Source organism: Eulemur rufifrons, chromosome 18 (assembly GCF_041146395.1).
Source record: "Eulemur rufifrons isolate Redbay chromosome 18, OSU_ERuf_1, whole genome shotgun sequence".
Taxonomy (NCBI): domain Eukaryota; kingdom Metazoa; phylum Chordata; class Mammalia; order Primates; family Lemuridae; genus Eulemur; species Eulemur rufifrons.
In genome coordinates, this window is record NC_091000.1 from 32,133,871 (window position 1) to 32,159,838 (window position 25,968).

At 43.3% G+C, this 25,968-nt stretch overlaps 1 protein-coding gene across 3 annotated transcripts in view; it reads right to left on the reverse strand.

The window, feature by feature from the left end:
* Positions 1 to 8,762: 8,762 nt before the first annotated feature.
* Positions 8,763 to 25,968, reverse strand: part of ZNF827 (zinc finger protein 827) — a 162,206-nt gene continuing 145,000 nt past the window's right edge. Inside the window, exons 11-15 of one of the 3 annotated variants that reach the window (XM_069493312.1) lie at positions 24,739 to 24,905; positions 16,743 to 16,934; positions 16,184 to 16,361; positions 14,233 to 14,265; positions 8,763 to 12,735 (exon numbers count right to left, since the gene is read on the reverse strand). In XM_069493312.1, coding sequence (XP_069349413.1) covers positions 14,250 to 14,265; positions 16,184 to 16,361; positions 16,743 to 16,934; positions 24,739 to 24,905 — 553 coding nt within the window. In that variant the 3' untranslated portion in view covers positions 8,763 to 12,735; positions 14,233 to 14,249. Of the gene's footprint in view, positions 12,736 to 14,232; positions 14,266 to 16,174; positions 16,362 to 16,742; positions 16,935 to 24,738; positions 24,906 to 25,968 lie in introns of all 3 variants that reach the window. The other 2 variants (XM_069493313.1, XM_069493311.1) reach the window with 2 other exon arrangements.

The following is a 25,968-nucleotide window of genomic DNA, read 5'->3' on the forward strand; positions in this document are numbered from 1 at the left end:
GTGCCGGGAGCTGTTCCAGAGGTGGCAGAAGCTCACCTCCAAGGGCACTGCCAAGCTCCTGCTGGCTTTGAATAATACTAGGGCCTGGTGAAGCACACAGGAGGTTGCCACTGCAGAGCAGTTTGTTTTGACGTTTGGGCCTCAGTGGACTTGCACATTGTCAACTAAAACTGCAGCATTTGCAAGAGGAAGCAAGTTCTATTCCTCCTGAGGTCTACCAAAAAGTGAGTAAGGCCATACAGGCCAATAGGATCCTGGGATGTGCAGAAAGAATTTAAATCCCCCATACCAATAAGTATAGATTCATGAAGGATCTATGTGCCATTAATGATATTGTACAAGTGACTATGAATGGTACTCAGTCTCATTTGAATGGTGGGATCCTGAGACTAGGGTGACCTCACAGCACTGCTGGACTGTGTTACCACAGGGGTTTAAAAACTCTCTTGCCCTGTTTAGTGGGAGCTTGGTGAGAGACTTGTGGAACCTGCAATTGGATTAAGGGAATCCATTACAATATGTAGATGATTTACTTATAGCCAGCCCTGATTATGATGATTGTCTCACAAATACAGTGGCTGTGCTAAATTATCTGGTTTTGTGTGGCTATAAAGTATCACCCCAAAAGGCACAGATTTGCAAATAGCAGGTTACTTATTTGGGATTCCAAATTAGTAAGGGAACCCATGACCTAATGTTAGACTGGAAACAAGTCATCTTGAATCGTAAGGTGCCCCAAAATAAAAGGCAACTGTGTGGGTCTTAAGAATGGCAAGGTTCTGTTGCATCTGGATCCCAAACTTTGGACTAATAGCAAAGCCCTTGTATGAGGCCCTAAAAGGAACAGATGTGGAGCCCCTGATCTGTACCACAGACTGTCAAAATGCCTTTGAAAAACTAAAGCAGAGCTTTATGACTGCCCATGCTTTGGGGTTGCCTGACTCACAGAAAGAATTTAAATTATATGTTCATGATAAACAAGAAATCTGTATTCAGAGGTCCATGTTTCTTTCTTGCCCAGCCCTGTATCAGACATTATGTACAAGGCAACAGTCAGGACTCACAGTCCTACTGGTGTCTTAGATACCAAGCAGGGTAAAATCTCTCTTATCAGGTATCCTCCATTTTGCCTTGTCAATCTTCACAGTTGTAGCTGTTGATTATGCCCCTTTTCACCTGGTAATCTGTTGCATTCTTTTCTTTTCTTTCTTTTTTTTTTTTTGTAAATCTACCACCAAAGCTTTGCAATGGCATAAACAAGTACAAACCTTCCATCCAAAACATCACACCAATTCAGCAGGAACTAGCTCCATGACTACATTGCCACTCCTCCCATAGATACGGAAGGGTAAAATTGACAGTGGGGAATATGTAACAGAAGTAAGGGTCTGAAAAATGGCAAAATGTATTACAAGTTATCTCTTTAACAACCCCCCCCAACTCTTTTTGGGAATTAATGCCTGCATTCCTGCCCAAGGCCAGTGATCAGAGGGGCAGGGCATCGTCCTTTGTACTTTGTACCACAGGAGACAGCTCAATCGAATTGTCTGGGCAGAAGTCATGAGACTGTCTTCAATGGAGGTCTGTAGTTAAACAGCCATAGCCCAAAGCTGAAAACTCTCTTTAAAAGTTCTATATTTCTGCTTATAAATAGGACGGTGGCACTTTAAGATGAGAGTCTACTATCCTCCTCCTTTGCCAGCAAATTAATAAACTTCTCTCTCCTTTTCCTCAAACCACTTGTCTTCATTTTTCTGATGTGGCCTCAGGGACAAGTGCCAAACTTTTGGTAACACATTCGGCTCCTGTTTCCTGCAGATGTCTTTGGCTAATAGAAACTGGGTCCTGGCAGATGGCAATGGCAGACGGTATGAAGACAAACAGCCTGCACTTCAAAGGATGAGTTCATACCAAAAAGATATGGAAAATTGGTTTGGAGTGTGGCTGGCAATTATAATGCCAGCAGTTTCTCCTCTTCAACAGAATGTGAAGTAGGAAATGGGAAAAGGTTAGATTTCCTTATAGAGAAGAGAAGATTTGTCATCTTTTGGCAAGAGCTAGGTATGCATGAACTTTGTTTCATTCACTACCAAACTTAATATAAGGGTATACCTTTCTCCTTGTTGCCAGCTTCTCACCACTGACTCATTCTTTATCCTCTTGGAATCTGGTTTCCACTCCCAACCTACCATTGAGACTGCATTCTTAAAGATCACCAAGGACCATCAAATTGGTAAAGGCTATGAGATTCAGCCTCACCCTATTCATCCTTCTGTACAACTTCATATAAGTCTCTCTATCCTTGGATTCCTTAACAATGTCATGGTGGCCTATGACTTCTCTGATCATTTTTTCTCATCATGCTGTGTTGTCTCTGCCTCCTCCATCAAAGCTGGCATCTCCCAAGGTTCTGTCTTTGTTCTGTTTGTTGTTGTTGTTGTGCTGCTGTTGCTTCTATCACGTTATCACCCTCTCTGTTGTCTTCAAATATCACCTTTGTGTCTACAAGTCTGACCATGAAATTTCTTCTGAGCTCTGGAATATATTTTCACAGTCTTTCTACACAAGTGCCTCCTATTCAGGCAGGAAACTATTGTGATACACCTGATGAACTTGCTAAGAACCTGCACCAGGATGTTAAGAATGGAAAATACAGGATAGAGCCACGAAACATTTGACAGATAAAATAGGCAGAGCTCTGTGTTGCATTAGCTGTCCAAAGAGAAAGAGGAAGAAAAAAGAGGAGAGATAGAAGGTGACAAATCTGGCCGGGCGCGGTGGCTCACGCCTGTAATCCTAGCACTCTGGGAGGCCGAGGTGGGCGGATCGTTTGAGCTCAGGAGTTCGAGACCAGCCTGAGCAAGAGCGAGACCCCATCTCTACTAAAAATAGAAAGAAATTATATGGACAGTTAAAAATATATATAGAAAAAATTAGCCGGGCATGGTGGTGCATGCCTGTAGTCCCAGCTACTCGGGAGGCTGAGACAGGAGGATCCCTTGAGCTCAGGAGTCTGAGGTTGCTGTGAGCTAGGCTGACGCCACGGCACTCACTCTAGCCTGGGCAACAGAGTGAGACTCTGTCTCAAAAAAAAAAAAAAAAAGAAGGTGACAAATCTGACGCCAAGTTTTACAGCTTAGGTAACTTGTAGGATTGCAGTTTAGGTAACTTGGAGGATGGATGTGCCTTTATTGGAACTAAGAAATACATGGTAAGGGGCACGTATTTGGAAAAAGATGATGAGTTCAGTTTAGGACATTTTGAACATACCTCGTCTCTCTGCCTTTTGAATCTTTCTTTTTTTCTTAGTTCATTTTGTGCTGTTATAACAGAACACCCAAGACTGGGTCATTTATAATAAATCTCCATGGCTCTGGAGGCTGGGAAGTCCAAGATCAAGGGGCCAACATCTTGTGAGAGCCACCTTGCTGCATCATCCTGTGGCAGAAGGTGGAAGGGGAAGAGAGCACGTGAAAGAAAGAGATGGGGAAGAGGGCTGAACTCATCCTTTTATAAGGAGCCCACTCCCATGGTAATGAACCTATTCCTGTGATAGAAGAATTAATCCATTCTGAGGGCAGAGCCCTCATGATCTAATCACCTCTTAGAGGTCCTACCTCTCAACACTGTTGCATTAGAGATCAAGTTTCCAACACACAAACTTTGGGGGATGCATTCAAACATTAGCACTTTCTTATTGCTGCTAGAATTATCTTCCTAAAACACAGGTCCAATCATGCTGTTCTCAAAATTTTTTGTTAGCTTTTACTAACTACAGAGTAGTTTAGGCATTCAGTCTCTTTGACAGGAACTGGAAGCCCTGCACAAGCTGGCTTTGTTTGGTTTTATTGTAATCTTCTAGCACAACAGAATCCACCAAGCAATTTCTCACCTTCTTGCCTTTGCTCAAGCTGTTCTCTCAATCTGGAATGCCCTCCCCACTTTTTCTGTCTATGAAAATCCCACTCATTCTTTAGATTGCAATTTGCATGCTACGTCCTCCGTAAAGCCTCCTCCCACTCCTGTTAGAATCTGTAGCTCTTTATTCAATATTTCCACAGCAATTTATGTGTATTTGTCCTACTATGATAGATAATACATTTGCTCAGACATGCATTTCTTCCATTGGTTGGTGAACTCCTTAAAGCTAGGAAATGTATCTTAATTATCTCCATTCTTTTTCAGCTGCTAGCACATGACTTTCCACATATTTTTGCTCATTCAATAATAAGTGGAAAAGAGAGGGAGACATTGATCATGGTTAGAGTGGAAGGGGAGTCTGGGGGAGAGAAGAGGTTGGTAGGGTCGGCTTGGACTTACTTTAGAATGTGTTCAACTTGGATGGAAACTTTGGAGTGTGAAGAACAGGAAGGGAGAATAATGAGGGAGGCAATAGATCATGGGTCATGTGAGGGGCTTGTATTTAAACATAGCATCCTGTGGCACAAAATCATGCGTGCACATATTTAGCATCTTATCCACAGGCAGACAAGCCAAATTGTAATGTCCTTCAGCAGGAAATTATTATTCTGACCATTTAAAAAGATACATGGCCTCTTTGTGTAACTAAGAATCCTGCGTATTTTAGCTATTGCTGCTGCTCTATCTATTGTCTGATGCCATAAAGAGGTGGGACCTTGACTGATAGGATGGTGGTGACCTGCTGCCCTGCCCATTTATTTAATTGTAGAAAAGATGAGCAAGGGGATATTCTGATTAATGAGATTTCTTTGACCCCTAATTATTCTTTTCATACGTTAGATTCTTTCATCAACCTGTTTTTATTTTCTGCAGTACAAAGGAAAAATGAAAAATATTGTCTTTTAATATGAATCCCAGAATAGTAAAATTGATGACCTTCCTTCTGGATGTTCACACACAGACATATTTATTATGTTTCTGTCTTTATTATGTATGCACGCTATGCATTCTTTATAGACACATTCTATGTATCTACGTACCCATCCATCAGTCCATGTTTACTCTAATCTTCCATTAGTAAAAGGACGGCTAGTTGAGTGTTAGAGATGGAAAGAAAGAGAGAAAACCCGTATCTGGGCTACTTTAATTTTCAATTAGCTGTTTTCCATAAGGGTAGCTCCAGGTTCCTGAGGGAGCTATATACACAGAGAAACGCCAGACAAATTTAACCTTTTCATTCCTAGCTGGAGCGTGGCCCCAAACCCCTTTGTTGGACCCCTGTTCATGGTGAGTTGGGGCCTGAGAGCCACCAGGGTGCCTTTTGCTGGGGCTCAGGCTGGCCCCAGAGGCCTGGGTGGTGGCTCCGCTCCTTGCCCGCTTCCAGCTCTCACGTGACTTTCCCCGAGCCAAGGAGGCTCTCTGAGGTGGGAGGCAGTCCCCGGGTCTGGCAAGTGGCTTCCCCCTATGGGATTCCTAGAAGAGCTGCATCCCATCAGAGAAACCAAAAATCCCGAGAAGAGAGGATGCTAAAGAGACCCTGCCCCATAGGTGAGAACGGCCTTTACCTGCTCCTCATGTGCCCGCTCTTCCATTCGTGCCATCAGTCCTCGGGAGGGTGGGAGGGCATGGGCTTCAGCCATAGCCAACATTGGTCCAGAGGCTAAAGTGACAGCAGTGTTCGCAATCATTGGACCCTGTCGCTTCCCACCTCACACACTCACCTTCTTGCCCAGCCTTTGCTGCAGCAGCCAGCTATGGTCAGGTGTGATGGACAGCACCTCACCTGGGCTTCACGGAGTAGCTCCCGCAGTCTGCCTGCCCAGGGCTTCCTTGCTACCTCAGTCTTTAGTGTATTCTTTCATTATGCTAAAACTAAAATGTCTTTCATTATATCTATTAAAAGAAACCATTGACTGTACTGCAGTGCACATCTGAAAGCTCAGTGGTCGCAACTGCCTAGCTACCTGAGGAGGAGGCTGGAAGCAGTCAGAGGCGAGCTGGGGAGGTGACAGTGGGCAGGACAGAGTCTCTCCATTCCACCTGGCTCACCCCTAATTCATCGAACCAGATTGAGTATTCAAAGTGTGGTAAAATACATTTAAGCCAACTTCAGGCTGACTCCCGGCAATCCAAGCATGGTGATTTAGCTTTAATCAGGAGAGAAAAACTCTAGACCTCCCAAACTCTGAAGTGGGCAGAAAAATATTTTTTTTTAGTTTTTTTTTTCCTCTACTGAGCCCGCTGTGGCTTGAAAATGTTGAGGTGCCATTTTTGCTGTAACTGCCTTGCAATCACGTCTGCTTCAGAAGGCTTTTTCTTGTTTAGAAAGAGTAGTAGAATCCCAGATTATTATATGTTGTCTGTTAGGGTGGGAAGGGGTCTTAGAGATGGTTTAGTTCAGCCGCTCTTTTTATAAGATCCTTAATGGTATGTCATAATCACAACTCTGGTTTGTGTCTGAGCCACGCTGCAAACTCAGGCAGTCTCAGACTCCATGGTAATGTCCCTCGTGATTGAAAAACATTACAGAAGTGATCCAGATTTTCTGACTCAACATGGTAGAAAACCACCTGTAGGGACTGGTGTGGGGGAAATTTGATTTTGAAGTGTGAATTAAGGTAGCTTCTCTGTTCCAAGTTTATAATTCTACTGAAAACCAAGAACTAATAAACTAATACTTAACTGTACCAAAAAGAAATTTCAAGGGGATACAGTGATTAGTTTTCCTTTCCCTTTTACAGCTCCTATCAACGTGAGCAGGATTTGTATTTTTCTGTTTTACAGATCCAATTACAAAGAAAAAAATATGGAGATCTATTACCTCATGAAGAAGGGATCTTGATTAATACCTAAGACCATTCAGACCTTGGACAGGGGAAATGGGGTCTTTTCATCCCCAGGAGTTACCATACTGCACTTCCCCCCACCTGTTTATGGGCATTTCCTGGTTAGTAAATTGTAGTTATTCACAAAATAAGCCCCATTCTGTGCGGGACGCCTGTCTTCTGAGGGAGTGATGTAAGAAAGAGTGTTGGCTGGAGTATCTTGAATATCCTGAACCTCCAAGGGTACCTTTTTACCTTGTGATTTTGCTCACAGGTTATAAGGTGCTGCTGGGAAGTCATCCAGTTCCGCATTCTCTGTCTTCCGGAAGCTCGGATGACATCACTTAGCGGCTATCCCCTTCCTTCCCTCCCTACCCTCTTGCATGAGCTGAGCTCCCCTCTGCTGTCCTTCCTTCCTCCCCACGGGGTGGAAGCACTCAGGCAGCTAATGAGATGTGTCTTCCCCTTCAAATTGTTCACGAGCCCCACGTGACCTTTGGCTGGCAAGAGTTCTAATGTGATGCTTCTGGCTGTGGGGAGGAGACACATGTGCTCAGCAAGTCTTGATATTTCTCCTTGTTCCCCTGTGGCCAGCACTGCGGCTCTGTTAAATGGTCAAGCATAGTTTGTTGGTGAGCACCAAATGATCAATCAGTCGTGTTTTCAATCGTAGGAAACATGGCCTTGAGTCTCAGCTTAAGATGTATTTATGTAGCATGATAGTAGGAGAAATGGCCATGATCTTGGATTCAAATCCACACAACGGCCACATCACTGGCTTGGAGATACCCAGGTCAACATGGAGTGTTTTCTAGATGGGCCGAGGTGGGAGGGAATATGATCTGTTCTGTCCTGATGGCTCTGTTCCCACAGAATTTCTCCAAGTCATGGGGAGCTCATTTCAGGGGAAATGATTACCAAACTAATGATTATTTTCTTTATATTGCTGGCTATTGTCAACCACAGGGGAAATGTGAGGTAGTTGTGGAGTTTAAGAAAAAAAATGTGTATACAAAATGAGAAGCCACTCCATCTTGTTGTGCTAGCAAAAATCAAAGAAGTCTGGGTTATTTTAATATTTTCAATAAATACCAGCCACCCCAAAACAAAATGGTATCTGAATCAAAGAACTTGATTCAATCATCTACAAAATAGCTAGTGGATGAAAAAAATGAAGGAGAAAATAGTGTCTGACTAGTGACTGGTCATTTTCAAAGTGACTTCTACATTATCTTATTTTTTAAAAACTAAAATTGATCTTTTTAAATGTCAAAGTGGTTCACAATTTCTTGAAATAAGCAAAGGACGTAATATTTATAAGAATGCAAATTACAAACCAGGCAAAACATTCTCTTCTGCCACTTTATATAGTTTTATCAGCCATCACAGATTCACGGAAAGGTCTCAAATGGATAAAACTTTAAAAGGGATTAAAAAATTGTTTTAACTTATCATTGTGCTTTTCATCTCTCTCTCCTTTTTTTTTTTTTTTTTTGGTCTTAGTTTCTTTCTCTAGTATCTTCTCTTGAGTGGTGAAATATTAGTACTTGCATTTGGATAGATTATTAGTTTTCAAAACATACAATTTTTCCCCTAATTAAAACCTCATAGTCGCCCAACTTCATTAAGATAAACGGAATTATTCATCTGTTCCCCCAACTCCCTCCACTTTGGCTATGGGGCCAATAAAATGATATTTAGCAGGATAGTGTACGGCTGGTGAACACTTTTAAATGTCACCAAATAATTTCAGGAAGGAGCCAGCCTGCCACTGTCCTGAATGATGGATATGCTCTCAACCTTAATGGCCATGAATGACTTAAATAATAACAGTTTTGCACTGTAACCATGGCTGTTTCAAAACTTGTATTTTGTAACAGTTATAAGAATGGACATTTCCATAATCTGATTAAAATACACTGAAAAGAGAAAAAAACAGAACAAAGTAAGACAGACAAAACCCTGAGACTAACAGGTAGTCAAGGATGGCAACCAAGAAAGAAAAAGAAACAAGAGTATAGCCAACCTTTTTTTTTTTTAATTAGAGTATATTATACTTTCAAACTGGATACACTAGAAATTGGCAATGCAACATAAGATGCAAAGGAATATACCAGTTACTGTCAAAATGACCCTGTACAGCCTTGTAATGCAAAAAGCTTTATACAATACAAATTTTCAGTAATGTACACAAACCTTGACAGTATGATCATCCGAATGAACATAATATGAGGAGTTAAAAAAAGGATAGAAGAAAGAAAGTGCTGAGAACCCTAACTGCATTTACTATATGGAAAAATAAGCTAGCTTTCATTGAAGAATGCATAGTGACAACAGAATTGGAGTTAGTTGGTAGATGAATTTCTCAAAGATGTTAGTGTTTTACACGGAAAGGATATCTATGGAATACATCCTTCCCTGAGTATCAAACTGCAAACCAAATTCGAGGGTATGTATTATCTAGGTGTAGTCTGAAAAATGCTGTAGATTTTTCCTTTATTAATAACAATAATAATATAAAAAGTCAAACAAACTCCAAACACACCTTTCTCACTCAGAAAACTTTTATAATTTACCAGAAAGATTGATGACTCTTTCCAAAGTGCTAAAAAAGTTGCCCAATTATATTAAGCATTACTAAGTCATTCAAATACAAGTTCAGTGGCAAGCAGTGAAATGCATGGCATTTGAGCAGTAAACGTCTCCTTCCTTCACCCCTCTCGCTCTTCAAAGTCTCAACCCTAGGACCCCCTATTGCACAAGTGGCATGCTGTGAAAGCTACAGTCCTCATTGTCAGGGCCACCCTTTCAGGTTTTTAACCTGCTGGTGCTTAAGTGTGATTCACCTTTTTCTACCAGCCTCTGTGGGATCACCATGGCCGTCTTTCCTGTCATCACTGAACTTGTAATTTTGAAAACATATTATTAGCCAAATGGCACATTCTCCATTATATGGGGATAAAGACATGACTTTCAAAAAGAACCCAACTCACCCATAAGCCCAGTATTCTTGGAGTGTATTGTCCATAACTGTCTATATAGTGTCTTTTGCTGAGACATTGACATGGCGAGGTTGAACAATGCTTCAAACCCAGCCAAGAGCAAAGGTCTCTGCTGGAGGATGACTGAGGGTGTGGGAGCTTCCTGCCCTGGCCAGTTCAGCATCCCTGCCCCCATGGACATCTCCTTAGTGTAAACAGGTTTGCCAGGGCACCAAGCAGGCCCCCCATCCATGGCTGGATGACTGGGGAAGGGAGGTGGAGCACCCCTGCTTGGTCTGGGGGGACAAGGGCAGGAATGCAGGGGAGGAGGGACTGTGGTGTAGAAAGACAGTACAGTCTTCTGGCTTCCTGTAGAATTGTATTAATATCCAGGGGCCTTTCAGTGAAGCAAACTGACTAGAGGAAGAAAATTAGGGATGGTTTTATTTCCCCCTGGTGAAACAGATAAAAAAGAAAATCCCAACTCTAGGATAACACATGATGGAAAACAGCAACACAGTAAGAAAGTGTTCCTCTTGTACACCAGTTCTTCAATAGATAAATAATATATAAACTTTTATATTCCAAACTTCCCATTATTATACAAAGCACATTCCTTCCTGCTCTTTCAGCCTGTTTCATACTGGAAATTCTGTTGTCTTAAAAATACAAGCAATGAACATATTCAGCCCAAGATTTTTTTCCTTTTTGCTTTTTAAATCACCCATTACTTTTTAAGATTAGCAAAGGGCTATGCAACCAATCCACACCTGCTTCCTGCTGCAATAAAGTGCTGCATATAAATTGCCATTTTAATGACCACAAAATAAGAGCTTTAAATAAGTATAAAGTTAGCCTCCTAGCAGGTTACATCTACCAGGCGTTAACAAAATGGAATACAGAATTACTAATAACATGGAGGATATCGCTATAGCCAGAGGATCTGCAAACACAATGGAAACTTCTCAGGGGCATAAACTGAACCATAGGACTAAACAGCACCTTTTTGTTGTGTCATTATATGTCAAAGAGGATGTGGCTAAATTTTCAAACATACAGTCTACTCATTCCATAAAAAAGGTACATTTTCTTCCTTTTATTTTACTTTTTTTTTTTCAGATTAGAAACAAAAACTAGTGCAAGACCATAGCACTGTGCAAAACTGCCGTTTCTTTTTTTTTTAGTCTGAGCATTTATACCCAGAATTTATCTGAACCCCTTTTAATCTCCTTGGCTGGATTTATCAACCATAAAATTTGCACTCATACAATTTTTTTTTCCTGCAAACAAATGGTAACCACTGAATTAATACATCACATATATATATATATAATCTGCCCTTAAAACAATGATGCACTGTGTGTGCGCCATACACATTGTCTATGTGTGGGCACACGCACAAAACACACTTAAGTTTTGTGATGTTAGCTGCAGTGCTGTGAGATATTTCTTCCAGAGCAGTCACTCGATTCCTTGCATCTTCAAAACGAGAGAAGATCTGAGTGCAAGGTCTCCAGGACTCTGTCGGAAACCTCCAGCAGCACTGTAGATGTCTACCATTCCTTCATCAACTAAGCACCAAGCCCTACCACTCTGTAGCTGTAAAATAGAGAGGGAAAGGTGATGAAGGAGCTCAGGGAGAGACTGCAGAGGATAAACAACCCAGGAGGGAAAAGAATGTTCATCGCTGTTAAAGAACCCAGTACAAAGAAGGTGCAATAGAAATGTCATGGCACACGACACACGGCTTTCTCTTTCAGATCCACAAACGCCCACACACCCCATTCACCCAACAGAAAACCAAATGCACCAGTAGATAAGCTTACAAGTGCTGATTGCTATTAAGGACACTCTCTTGAGGGTTTAACAAGACAGAATTCCTTTCAGAGAAAAGTACGGAGAAGGGCCGAGAGTAGGCGTGGGCGGCTGGGGGGGCATGCCTCTGAAGGTAGAAGTATGCGGTAGGTCACCTCTCTGAAGACTGGATAAAGCAGCTTTCAGGTCAATGCAATAGGTATACACACAGAGCCAATTCTCTATTCCTTACTAAAGATATACAGTACACGTGGTTCAGACCCACGGGGGTCTGTAGGTTTTGCAGCAAAATACACCTGCTGGGGTTGTGTTTAAGTTTTGTAGGTCTTTTTTGTCTTTGTCTCTTTGTTTTTGGTACAGAACATGGCTGCCCTCAGACAGTCTCTGCTCTTTCTCTTAGTCCGAGATAGGCGAGGAAGGAGTGTTTCGGCGAGGGGATGCTGGGGGGCGCAGTCTGAGGTCGGGGAGGGTGGAATGTGAGATCCAAGTGGTTCTTGGGGTATAACATTGTCAAGGGAATGAGATGGGCAAAATCTGAGTTCCGGTACTTGTCAAAGCGCAAAGGGGAGCCGTTGAAGGCCAAAGCCTTGAGTGCCAGGTTGGGCTCTGAGCCGCTGCCGTGGGCGGCTGACAAGGCCACGGTCTGCAGAGCCTGGGAGGCGGACATGACCGACAGGGGAGACAAGAGGTTCCGGGAGCTCCCGACGACCAGGAGCGGGGCCCCAGGGCCGGCCGGTTCCTTGGGGGCCGGACACGAGCCCTTCTTGTCCTCCTCGGGGCAGTCCCCGCTCTGGTGCTTCTTGATGTGGCGGCTGAAGACGAAAGGGTGTGTGGTCTTGAACAGGCACTCTTCGCAGCTGAAGGTCTGGCGTGGGGCGTGCTTCAGCTTCTTGTGCAGGTTGAGATTGTCCTTGCGCTTGCAGCTGTAGCTGCACTGGTCACAGTGGAAGGGCCGCTCCCCGGTGTGGACGCGCACGTGCTCGATGAGCTTGTTGGCCGTCTTAGACAGGTAGCCGCACTGGTCGCACTTGTAGTGGTTGCCCAGGCGGTGCTCCCGGGTGTGCGTCTCCAGCTCCAGCTGGTTGGCCTTCACCGTCTGGCAGATCCGGCACTTGTACTCCATCTTGTAGTGGGTCTTGAGGTGGCACTCCATGGCAGCGGGGCGGTTGGTGGAATAAATGCAGAATGGGCACCTGCCGGGGGAAGCAGCGCAAGGGAGGTTCAGCCGGGAGGGTTCGGCGGCAGCCACGCTTCTCCCCTCCCCCCGGTCTTCCCTCACACCCCCCTCCAGCGTCTGAGGCCTGGCCTGCCCAGCCCAGCCCAGCCCGGCCGCGTCTCGGGGATGGGGTGGCCCTCCTTGGCTGCTGCTGCCGCTAGAGCAGGCCCGAGCAGCTCTGGCGAGGGCCGCTCACCCTACGCAGGATCTCCGGGCCGGAGCGGGCAGTGCCAGCCCTCGTGAAGGGGAGCAGAGAGAGTGTGAGGAATAAATAGCTGGTGCTCCCCTCCAGGCCCCACCCCGCCCCTTCCGCCCTCCCCGCTCCCCACCAGACAGCACGGAGGTCTAAACCTCCTGACCTCCCCTCTAGATGGGAGCAACACAGAGAATCGACTTTTCATGCACCACACCAAGCACACGCAGAAAGGCTAAGAGGTTTTAAAGAACAGCTTATAAGGGGAGCGCTACCTCCAGCAAACAGAAAGTCACAGGGGTCAGAATCGTGCTTATTAAAGGCTTGTTAAGATGAGAAGGCCTGTGTGTGTCTCTGTGTGTGTGTGTGTGTGTGTGAGTGTGTGTGTACACACATCTATGTACTTGTGAAACGTATCTCCTGAAGCACTGGCTCTTCGTCAGGAAAGGAAGGTGAGGGCTACGGCAGGGGCACGGGAGAAGAAGGAAGCCCACCCATCAGCCCATCTGCTAATGAGGGATGGGGACGAAGGGAGACGACTGCTATCTGGAGCTTGAAGACATTATTAATACATTATTATGCCATGGAAATAATAATAATCTAACTGGATCATGAATTCTCAGAGGGCAGGACCGTATTTGACATTTCTTCTGCATTCTCTGCAGTGCTTGCTAGAGTGCTCAGCACATGGTAAGCACTCAGGACATGCTGATTCATTACTGGAGTGGTCTCTACAAGAAATTTAGGTAGATTCTGGAAAGGCAGATGTTAGCCCCAGCTCCATCACCTTATCAGGCTGTAGCTGGAGACCCTAGGACAGAGCCTGGGCTCCCTGTGGCTTGGTTTCTCCGTCCTCTACAGTGAGGCTATGCCACCACCAGCCCTCCTGGCTGTCCAGAGGGGCCACAAGGAGTGGCGAAGGTATGTTAACAAAATCTGCTGAGCTTCTCTTTTAGAAGCTGCCAGGCTTGAGTTGGTGGCTTATATGGTAACTGTAGCGTGTTTGCTGTCTTTCCAAAAAGAATGCAAATGCAAAAGTGGCTGCCTCAACTCTTGCTTGGCTCCTGCAGGGCAGGGCCCAGGAGTGGATTGTCCTCAGAGGGTTTGGAGAGGTGTTCAGCAGAGCCCAATACAACCAAGTGCACCGTGTACTGCCTCCTCAGCGCCAAGCTCGCCGTTAGCCCTGGAACCTCAGCTCACAGAAGAGTGCACACGAGAGAAATATAAAGCCCATTCCCAGGTCAGGTGCACACACAACCCCTACGCCAAGCTGGGCCTTACCTAGAGGAGTCTGAAACTCACCACTGTCCTGAGCTACGGCAAAAGAAAAATAATAGTATAATCTTATTTGATCTGCATTATCAACAGGATATAGAGTACAAGCAGTTCCATCACAGAAAAGCAATTTAGACATTGGCAGTCTGTTTCATTTTAAGGACATTTCTGTGACCCACAGCTCAATCTTTCTTTCGCTGCTCAGGCAAAGTGCTAAGGGTTTTTCGTGCTCCCATTATTTATCTTAAAGACACTCTCTCAGGCAAATTAATTCTCTGACATGGCAAAGAAAACAAAACAAAACAAAACAAAGACTCACTGTATAGCCAGAAGGCATTATCAATTTTTTCAAAGTATTCTTCTACTTGGTCATCCTAGAACATAAACTATTACACAGGGGACGGTTAGCACCGCACAGGAAGTGTCTGTACCAGCACAAGCATCAGGGTTCACTGTGCGTTCTCCCCAAGGGGTTCAGAGGCTCGGGACTTCTTAGGTCCCTGAGGAGAGGCGAACTGGCAAAGCCACAACTGGCAGGGCTGCAGCCTTAACGGGTGTGACTGCGCTACTGGGAAGGGCAATGAGCACTGGTCCAACCACAGAAAAACATGGTTCTTTTTTTCTTTTTAAAATAAGAACACACAAATATTTATAAAGGGACGGGGCGGGGGGGGGGGCGGAACAAAGCAAATTAAATCCCCAAATAAGCTCTTCCTAGGCACTTCCCATCTACAGGTTTTCTTGAATTAAAATCACCCCCTCCCCAATCCCTTTAAAGCCCCCCTCCCCCTCCCACCAAGAGTGAAACAAAATGGAATTCAGCAGTGGGTACTGTTCCCTGACTCTTCTGTTGGGGGAGGTTTCTGAGGAGGGTCTCCCTGACCAGGCAGAGCCCAGGGGGGCCAACCCTGCATCGCCCCCAACACTCGATGCCCCGGGGTCCTTCTTGGTCTCTCCCTTCCTCACCCATTCAAGGGAGTCATGCCACCTCTCTGGCAGGTTGTCAGTTTCAACAATGAAAATGTCTTGAAACAAAAATTTCCGCCCCCCCGTATTAAGTAAAATGTAATTTTTCATTCTTTTAACTACATGATCATTTCAGCTAAAAATGAATAATTATGCCTTGAAAACTGTGTGTCTTTCTGTGCCTGACCGCATGTGCTTCTTTCTCTTTACTAGACCGTGAGTGCCTTGGGAACAGGGCCTCTGATTTCAGAATCACTGTGCAGATTAAATTCTGATAGTGCTAGGACATAAATTTCCTGAGGGTAGAAACGGGTGTTTTATTCTTGTGTGCCCTTTAGCGCCTATAATCAAGCCAAGCACACTGTATGTTTGGTAATAACTGAACGGTCTCACTTGTGACCAGAGGGCTTCTTGCGATACTGGTCAATGGTGATGCTCGTTGCCCAGATCTCTGGAGGAGGCATCAGCATGTTTGCAGGAAGACATGAAGCGTGGGATCTTTGCATGAAAATGTTGCTTCCTGCCTGTTCAAACTGTCTAATTTTTGAGAGTGGGGTGGTTATAATGCTTACTTACAAGGTATACGGCAAGCCATCTAAAAAATAGAGATGGTGAACTGCAGTGACGGTGAAATGATCTACACTTGGGGACATGAGCCCCTAAGTCCATTAAAATCGAGCCTGAACAAAACTCAAGCAGTGTGGGATGAGTCTACCCGGCATGCTGGGTGATCCAGCATGTCTTCTTCCTTGCCCTGAATCCCAGAATATTTGTGCAATGGACTCTCCTGTTGACACTGTTGATCCCCTCAGGGGACAGGTCGAAGTCAACCCAGTTACAGGCAGCAGAGGTTCCTGACTGACTCCCCTCACACCAAACTCCCCCACCCTCTCCACTGACCCCCAAAACCTTCAGGGGAAGGGCTAGGTAGGGAAGGGGAAAGGATGTTTAATAACAACGCAGTAAAAGGTTCTGTACTTGCTTTCCTTACTTGAGCCCACCGGTGGGGACAGTGTGGCATTTCTTATGCTCCAGCAGCTGTTCAGGGGTCTTCATGAACTTGTGGCACACGTCACACTCAAACATCCGGGTGATGAGGTGTATCTGCAGATGGCGCTCAAACATGTTCTTCGTCTTGCAGACAAAGTTGCAAAAAACGCATTCGAACCCTGCAAGGACCGAAGCTTGTAGAGGTGTAGAGGCGCATGGGGCAGAGGGGGAGAGGAGGGCAGGAGCGGAGCTGAGGCCTTCTTCCTCCTACCCACTGCACCACCTGACAGCTCTGCTTTCCAGGCACTGTTCCTGCAGCTCCAAGCTAAAAGGAGCTAAACATACAGCTTTGGAGTCAAAGTCAACCTCCCCAACCTTCTACCCCATATTTAGATGCAAATCAAGCCAAAAGGAAATGCAAATTTTAGATGATGCATATTATACTGTATCCTGGGCCTAGTATCTGTTTTCGGACATGGCTCCTCTCCAGGGCTTATTCTCAAAAATGGGTCATCCTGGAGTGGGGAGAGATGAGCAGGCCACACCCACCTCCTCCTTACCTTTCTCTGGCTTTTCCTCACTGTTCAGTGAGGGCTGGCTCCCAGGCACGACAGAGATGACCAGCAGGTTGTTCCCGCCCTTGTTTTTCTGGGAGCTGTCTGAATCGTCTTTGCTGTTGGCTGAATCACTTAGAGCTGAGAGGGAGGATGAAGAGGGGCTATTCGATTCGCTGGGGGTCTTCCTGTCTTCCCCTGAAAAATAGAAATATAACCCAGGCCTGTTACTTCGGAGACGAAAACTCTTAGAGCAGGTGTTGAGGGTGGGGAGCCGAGTTTCAGGAAGGTATCACCATTCTGGGAGCACAGGCTATGCCTGCAGCTTCCCAACACACACACCGGGACCCCAAGTCCCAGGGCACCTACCTCCTTCCAAAACATATCAACAGTTTTCACAACATTGGACATTAGGCAAGGAAGAGCAGTGGTTCCTAAGAGACAGGAAACAAAAGAGGTGAGCCCTTTGATTGATCAGCTTCCTGTCCTGAGAGACCTTCCAGGCTGCAGTGCAGGGAGGAGGAACCAGGTAGAGTCTGATGGATTCCTGGACTCTTGGTGTGGAGGAGATAGAGCCGAGGGTCTGACCAGACTGTGCAGGACAGAGTACCAGAGAGGAGAGTAGCACGGAGAAAGAACTCCAGAGACATGCAGAGGCCCCCTTTAAGTATTCAGCAAAATATGGATCAAAGCATGAGGTGAGGAAACCACTCATGGTTGGAGGGAAAGAAAGCCACCTGAAAGGTTAGAGAACAGTGCCTGGCACTCACAGAGGGCTGGAAACAATGCCTGTTTCCAGAAGCCAGATGGAAAATTATATAATTTACAAGGCATTAGGTAGAAAACTGAGGAAAGTCTCTTAGCAGTAGGTAAACCCGAGATGAATCACTCCTTAGTTATCTAGATCTGCCTCACAAATCATAAAAGACACCAAAGGATCAACGTTTCCAAGTAATTAGCTGCATCCCAGAACAATGGTCAGGAATATTTATAGGAATATAAAATATTGAGCACCCAACATGTTGAAAACACAATGTCTGGCATCCAAACAAAGATTATCAGATGTACAAAGAAACAAGAAACAACTCAAAATGGGGAGAATAATCAATCAAAAGGGACCCAGAACTGACCCAGTTGTTAGAATTTGCAGACAAGGACATTAAAACAGTTACTACAACCGTATTCCGTATGTTCAAAGTGGAGACATGGGAGATATAAAAATCATCCAAATTTCTATAGGTGAAACCTACCATTTTATGTCTGAAATGGAAAAATACACTGATGGCTTACCAGCAGAGTGATTAGTAAACCTGATGATAATAGCTGGAGAGACTATCTGAAATGAAACAGAAAGAAGAATCTCCCACATGGAAAGAGCACCAGTGAACTGTGGAATGCCTTCAGGCAGCTTAATATAAGTTTAACTGGAATCCTTGATGGAGTGGAAAGGGCAGAAAAAAATATTTAAAATGGCCAAAAATTTTCCAAATTTGAAGAAAATCATAAACCCATACATCCAAGAAGCTTAATGAACCCCAAGCATAAAAAATATGAAGAAACCTTTACCAAGAACGTCATCAAATTGCTTAAAACCAGTGATAAAGAAAAAAATCCTAAAAGTAGCCAGAAGAAAAAAGATACATTATGTGCAGAGGGAGACAGCAGATTTCTCACTGGAAACTATGCAAGTGAGAAGACAGTGAAGAAATATCTTTAAAGTACCGAATGAAAACTGTCAACTTGAGATTTTATACCCAGTGAAAATATATTTCAAAAACAAAGGCAAAAAAGAAAGAAAGAAAGAAAAGAAAAAAAAAAGCACTCACATTCAAAGAGGTGAAAGAATTCATCACTGGCAGACCTACATTACAAGAAATGTTCAAAGAAATCCTTCAGACAGAAGAAAAATGACACCAAATGTAAAAACGGATCTACACAAAAGAATGAAGAACACTGGAAATGATAAGCACATGGGTAAATTTGTGATTTGTTTTCTTATTATGGAAATATCTTTAAGAGATTAAAGTAACTTTGTTTAAACAAAAGTAAGTATATGTTAGTGTTTATAACACATATATAAGTAAATATATGACAAGAATAGCATAAAGGCTGGGCAGGGAGAGAGGTAAATATAGGATTGTGAGGTTCTTATGCCACATATGAAATGGTATAATCACCTGAAGTTACATTGTGATAAGTTAAAGATGTACATTATAAACTCCAAATAAGTGGAGAGCCATACTTTGTTCCTAGTTCAGGACACCTGGGATTGTTATGATGACTTACAGATTCAGTGTGACTCCATGGTTTTAGGTTAGAGTAGAAAATATAGGGAGACTGTTTTTCGGTTCCCTTCAAATCAGTCAATAAAGCAATCTAATGATTATAAATTCTACAACCTAACTTCCTTTATTAGGAGATTAAAAAATAAATCCCCCATAGGCATAAAAAGTCTAGAAGTAAACAGAACTGTAATGGTGGGTTACATCTGCAGCTCAAAATGATCAGTATCATGTTTGTTTACTTTTATTCTGTTTTCAAAATTTTCTAGAGTGAACAATTACCCAAATAAAGAAAAATTTATTTTATTTTTATTTTATTTATTCATTTTTTTTTTTTTGAGACAGAGTCTTGCTCTGTTGCCCAGGCTAGAGTGCTGTGGCTTCAGCCTAGCTCACAGCAACCTCAAACTCCTAGGCTCAAGCAATCCTCCTGCCTCAGCCTCCCGAGTAGCTGGGACTACAAGCATGCGCCACCATGCCTGGCTAATTTTTTTTTCTATATATATAATTTTAGCTGTGCAGATCATTTCTTTCTACTTTTAGTAGAGACAGGGTCTCGCTCTTGCTCAGGCTGGTCTTGAACTCCTGACCTTGAGCGATCCTCCTGCCTTGGCCTCCCAGAGTGCTAGGATTACAGGTGTGAGCCACCATGCCGGCCAAAAAAATTTTTTTTAAAAGAGAAAGGAAGAAATATTTACCCACTTACAATATTTTCAAATTCTGTTTCTGTCAGAACTGCACTCAGGGTCCAGGGTAGACAATTCTTACTTCAGTTCGGAATTTAAAAAATCTTGTTCCTATCAGAACTGAACTGGGTTCCTGGGCCGACAGTATGTGACCTCAGTCAATGACCATGAGCAGGGATGGTAGATGCCTTTCGAATACAGAGTCTTCCCTTGGTACAAGGAAGTTATGTGGAAACTAGTGTCATTATTGCCAGCGCCTTATCTACGTGTTTAACCAGCTTAGTCACATTTTGTAGTACAACAAAACATTTCCAGTGGGGGCCTTGAATCCCTGATATTGTAAATCCATCTTCTAAGACTGGTGTGTTGCAAGTGATTATTTTAAATTCATTTTTAGAATTAAAACACATTCATTTGAATTACCATCTTTAAAAAGAGATTCAAGTACCCTCAGGCTTAAGGCACTAGGCAGAGCTACCTAAATGAATACATTTATAAAGATATGAGGTGCTGTGTCAGGCACTCTGTGACTGCGTGGAATCCTATCCAAACAGCCTCTCCGACGTTCAGTCCTCATCTTCTTCCTTGTCTGTAGAGAGTGAGCCATGTGGCCTTTGCCAACTACACCCAAGGCTAACTGAGATCCAAGGTGATGTACACAACCTCACACATTAGGACAACCAGCTGAAGAGAAATCTAATGAGAAAGAAACTCTAAATATTTCATAATCTAAAAAAATGGAAATTGAGACCAAAAAAATTTACCAATCACCTTGATGCCTCAATACAAAAGCCATTACATTTTGGTGTTCTTCTTTTCATTCTTAAAAATGTAAGCATCTCTATTTTTAAATTGTTGCCCTTAATTGCACAGTGGTTAAGAATAAGGACTTTAGATCCAGCATATCTGAGTCTGAATCCCACCCGTACCACTTAGTAGCTGTATGACCTTGGACCAGGTACTTAACTTTGTGCCTTAATTATCTTATCTATAAAATGGGGCTAATACCCACACTTGCCTCATAGGGTGGTTGTGAGAATTCAATGGGAGTGTATTTGTAAAGCACTAAGAAGAATGTCTGGCTCATGGTAAGCATTATATTATATATTATTACTCTATTTACAACATATAATGCTTATAAAATATAATAATAACAATAACTAACGTACTGTATTTTTCCCATGCTATTTTAGATACCTGGGTCTCTCAAAAAATTCATGAAAATATTTAGGAATTAATAGTTGTAAATGATGATATTATATCCATGGAGGAGACTTATCCTATTCTACTTATTTCCATAAAATTAAATTGTAAGTTAAAATCATTATTGCACAATTTGAATATTTTCTCTTGAATAAATTCCCAGCGGTGGGATTACTGGGTCATAAGACATTACATTTTTAAGCCTCTTGGTATATATAGCGTAATTAGCTTCCAGAGAGTTTTACCACTTTGCAGGGCAACAGCAACACGAGAGCAGCAGCATCCTGGTGACAGTACGTAACACTAGAAAATGTTCTCCAGACTTAGCAGGTGAAACAGAAGCCACTGTTGAGTTTTAATTTGACTACTAGTGAGGTTGTGTGTTTCTCATGTTAAGTAGTTAGTTTTTATTTCTTTGTGAATTGACTGTTCATGTCCTTTTGTCCTTTGCCAATGCTTCAACTACACGCCTAAAGTTTCTCCTACCTGTTTATATAATATTCTATGTAGTAACTATATTATTAACCTTTTGTCATTTTTATAAACACATTTTTCAGACTGTGATTTTGGTTTTCCTTTTTTTTTTTTTTTTGTTCCTTTGCAAACAGAAGAAATTTTTACGTGTCAAATCTCTTAGTGCTTTTTGTTTGTGATTTCTTTTTTTATCACTTAAGCTTTTACAAATCCTCACTCTGTAAGTCTGATGAAAATTCTGTTCTATTTTCTTCAAGCTTTTCTAGGGCTGATTTGTTAACAGGGATTCTGTAAGTCATCTGGAACTTATTTTGGTATCAGTGTCAGGTGAGGTATTGATGGTTTTATTTTTCGAATAGCTATTCAGATTCCTCAATGCCACTTTCTGCAACATTTAAAAATTGCAGCAAAATTTGCACTGAAGAGGTCCCAAGCACCAGAGGGGCTATTTTCCTCCTGCAGGGATAAGCAGCCAGGAAGCGGGAGAAGAGGGTGAGAAGAGGTCACTATGCAGAAACATCTCAAGAGATGACAGTCCTTCAGAGACCCCCTCAGTATTCCTTTCACGGGTGTGCCTTAGGTAACAGCAACCCATGAGGGAGTGTGAGAAAGCATGGGCTCACAGGAGACTAAGTAAATGTGTGTTGTTGATTAAAGCTCATCCTGAAGATCCCAACTTCACTTGAGTATTAGTAACAAGACAGCACTGCGGATTTCCTAGGGTCCTGAAATCATAGGTGCCTTTTCCTAAGACAGGTAAATCAAATTAAAGCGCAAGTCTCGTAGAATTAGAGAATCGTAGGCCTGTAGGGCATATTCCTGCAAATCTATTAATAAAAATTCAGAGAATGGATGGATGCCCAGAGAAGTGATATGAATTCCTAAATTCACAATGCTATATATGTTACATGGGGTCTAGAACCCAGATCTAGAATTCAATGTGTACTTTCCCCATATCAAGTAACTTCTTCCACATAGAGTATAGAAATAAGACAGCAGAACTCTAAGGTTCAAGCAAGGGCCATGTCTGAGCAATTTTCTTATTCAGAATGCACAAATACATGTACATGAACTTGTATACATATGTATTCACTTACTGAATGAACATTTACTCCCCACTTACACTGGTGAGTGGGGATAAAAGCAGTGACTTAGACAAGCTCCCTATTCTTAGGAATATATATTGCTATATATGCTACATGGTGTACATATATATCATATGCTTTATATACATATATATACACACGCTTTATATCAGAACTGTGCAATAATACAGCTTATTCATTTATAGATTTAGATTGATATATTCTGGGTCAAATTCAAATAGCTCAAAACAGCACTAAATATAGAAAACTCTCCCTGTGAGATCTTTAACTTATAACAGGGGTCAGCAAGCTATATCCCTTGGGCCCAAACTAGCCTACTATTTTTGTAAATAAAGTTTTATTGCAACATAGACACACTCATTTATTTGCATATCATCTATGACTACTTTCAAGTTCCAATGACAGAGTTGAGTAGCAGTGATAGAAATTATATGGCCTGAAAACCTAAAATATTTACTGTCTGGTCTCTTAAAAAAAGTTTGCAGGGTCCTGGCTTATAAAATAGGTTTTAACCTTATTCTAATAGCAGCAGCATTGAAGGCTTCTACTGAATTAAAGAAGAAACTAATACATTTCACTCTTGGCTCTCTGTACTACCAAAGCAGAATATTCCCAGCTAGACAAGGTGCCCTGTCACTGCAGAGGAAACAAGATCTTTGCTATATTCACTGTGGCAATTAGGAGTGAGTATGTTTGCACTGGTTAGTTGTAAATGTGAAGTTTGCATTGATGATAATGAAATGATGATAAGTTCAGCCTCTTCCCAGCCATTATGGTTTCTATAGTGTCCTTATGGTAGAATGGGATTAGGGAGTGGGTGGGAGGTAGGAAGGTTTTCAGCTGGGTTCAGGCACACTTTGGAGTGAAGAGCGTTAGAAGAACAAGGGTTTAACAGAAAAAAGAAAAAAAGAGTATCTGAAAAGCCAGTGGAAATGGAAGACAGGCTGGCCTTTTCCTCCATTACCCACTCCAGAAAGGCTGAATTTAATTTGTCTTCAACGTGGGTTTCCCAGCTCACCTGCTGCCCACAGGCTAATGTGGTTACAGTCAGACAACTGACTGTAAAAATGGCACCTTCTCAGTCAGCATAACGGCTCTCTGCAGACCTCCAAGTCATGGCTGCTCAATTTACTGACAAAAACAAGCTTTTATTGCTGTTGGCACCACTGAGCCAAAGCGTGCAGAGAAGTACAGAGAGATCCTTCTCTGCTGTGCACATCGTCAGCACAACTGTCAGGGAAATTCCCCTTCCTGAATCCTTCAAGGGCCGGTGATGTGAGAGGCTGACCCAACACTCAGGGCTGGCAGTCAGCAACATCAGCTCTTAATTTGTAAGCACCGCAAATGCAGGGGGAGCGCTCCTCACTCTCACTTAATGACTCCACGCTGGTGTCATCTGTAACCATCACTTGTGAGAGTATAATTGCATGGTGAAGTCAAAATGTTAATATCAATAAATGGAAAAAGCTAACCAGAATGGCAAGAAGCTTAAATGAAAGGTGAGCACTGGCGAAGTCTTGGCCATGGCCTAGAAGTGATCGGTTTGTTTCAGGAGGATCTGGTTTTCTTTGCTCCTGAACACACATGCCATGCGTCAATATGGAGAACATCAGGGCTGCAGGTTCATGAGAGGAACCGAGCCCACAGAGGTAGGGGCGCTGGGCCCTGACATAGCAAAACAGAAAGGTTCAAAGGTCTGCCAAGTGTTTCTCAAGGCTGTCAGAACAGCAACGATGCAGAGAGCAAGCTCTGGAACGAAACCTACTCTGGGCTGAGTTTCAGTAGTCACATCCCAGTTGCTGACCCTGGATGGAATACCCCACTTCTGTGAAGCCTCAGTTTCTCTACGTGTACTGTATAGTGTGATAACAACAGTATTTACCTTGAAGGGTTGCTGTGAGGCTTAAATGAGATGCAGTGTGCATAGGCATGAGCCTGAGGCACTGTAAGAGCTTAGTGGCTATTAGGCATGGGGATGAGGAAGAGGACCCAGGATGAGGAACGAGCAAATAGCTCAGCATCTCTCACTGAACTCGAACTTGTAAGTCATTCAGAGCAGTGAGGCACAGGCATGCCAGGCAACAGCATTATGACTACAGGGAAATGTAGTTCTTTTCCTGGGAAAGTCCTTCTTTCCATGGAAGGACATGTCAAAGTCTCATGGTGGCGAGGATGCTTCTGCCATGTGGCAGGCACTCTGTGGTGCAGGGGATGGAAGAGGAGGGTAAGAAGGACTGACAGAAATGGTCACCTGTGTGCTTGGTGCCAATGTGAGTCTTTATCTCCGCTTCCTCCATGGTGACGAAGTCGCAGGCAGTACAGCAGATGGAAAACATCCACTGTTCCTTGTCCACGTGGAGTGACATGTGGCTGACAAACTGGACATTGAGCTCGGTCTCAAACCCACACACGTGACAACTATATGAAAGGACGAAATTACAGAGGGGGAGAGAGAAGAGTGATACATGCTTCTAAATGTAGGCTACCCATTTATATGTGGCATATTCAAGAGAACTGGAATTTTACGCACATTTCCTCTATACCAAAAGGTTTTGCACTAGAAAATTCTTCTGCTTTCTGGGATGCCTCTGAAGTGGTCACTGTGCCAAACAGATTAAGGGCCAGCATAATGTAACAATCACATACATGCTGTAATGATGCTAAACAATCATAAAGTTAATTAAAAACTACAGATTCCAGATGCTGCATTTCACCTAAGTGCTTCCTTTGGGCAAAGAGATATGGGGCGATGTTGCCAAGATATTTGGTGGTGCTGGTCCACTGATAAACCCAGAGAGCACCTCATACTACATGAGCTTCTCTCTGGCTCTGGAAACCCTCCTTTGTAGTAATGAAAACACATTAATGGCGTCATATGGCACTCCGAGCAAGAGGCAGCCCTATCTGTGACAACTTCTGATAGAGGCCACCCATCCAAGGAGACATTTTGTGCAAAAGCAAGTTTCTGCCAATCTGTGTGACGTCTCTCTGGGGCAAAATTTGGTAGAGAGCCTGAAACTTGGGGTTTCATGGTGACCAAACCAATATTGATTCATGGCTGAATATGAAAGGAAAACATAAAATCCAGGTACTAAAGGGAAACACAGCCGGGGAAAAATATGTAATGCTTTTTCTGGGCTATTTCCTCAGGGTTCTCAGATTTATTTTTCCTCGTTTTTCCCCCTACAATTCTCAGGAAGCAGCAAGGCACATAGTTTCACAGGTGGGAGCTTCTGAGCTGCAGAGACCTAAAAGCTAACCATCCCCAGAGACTGGTCATTCTCTGGACCTCCACCCCAGGGAGCCACCTCCAAGAGCATTTCTCTTTCAATTAATTCTACCAGGGCCACCCACGCCAAAAGCAGAGTCTGTGCCACTGCAGGGTTCAATCTAAGCAAAGAAAATACCAAAATGACGGTCAGCTGTGATTGAGAAAAGGGGGCTCATGATGTATTCCCCTAGCAGACAGGCAGAGGGTGTT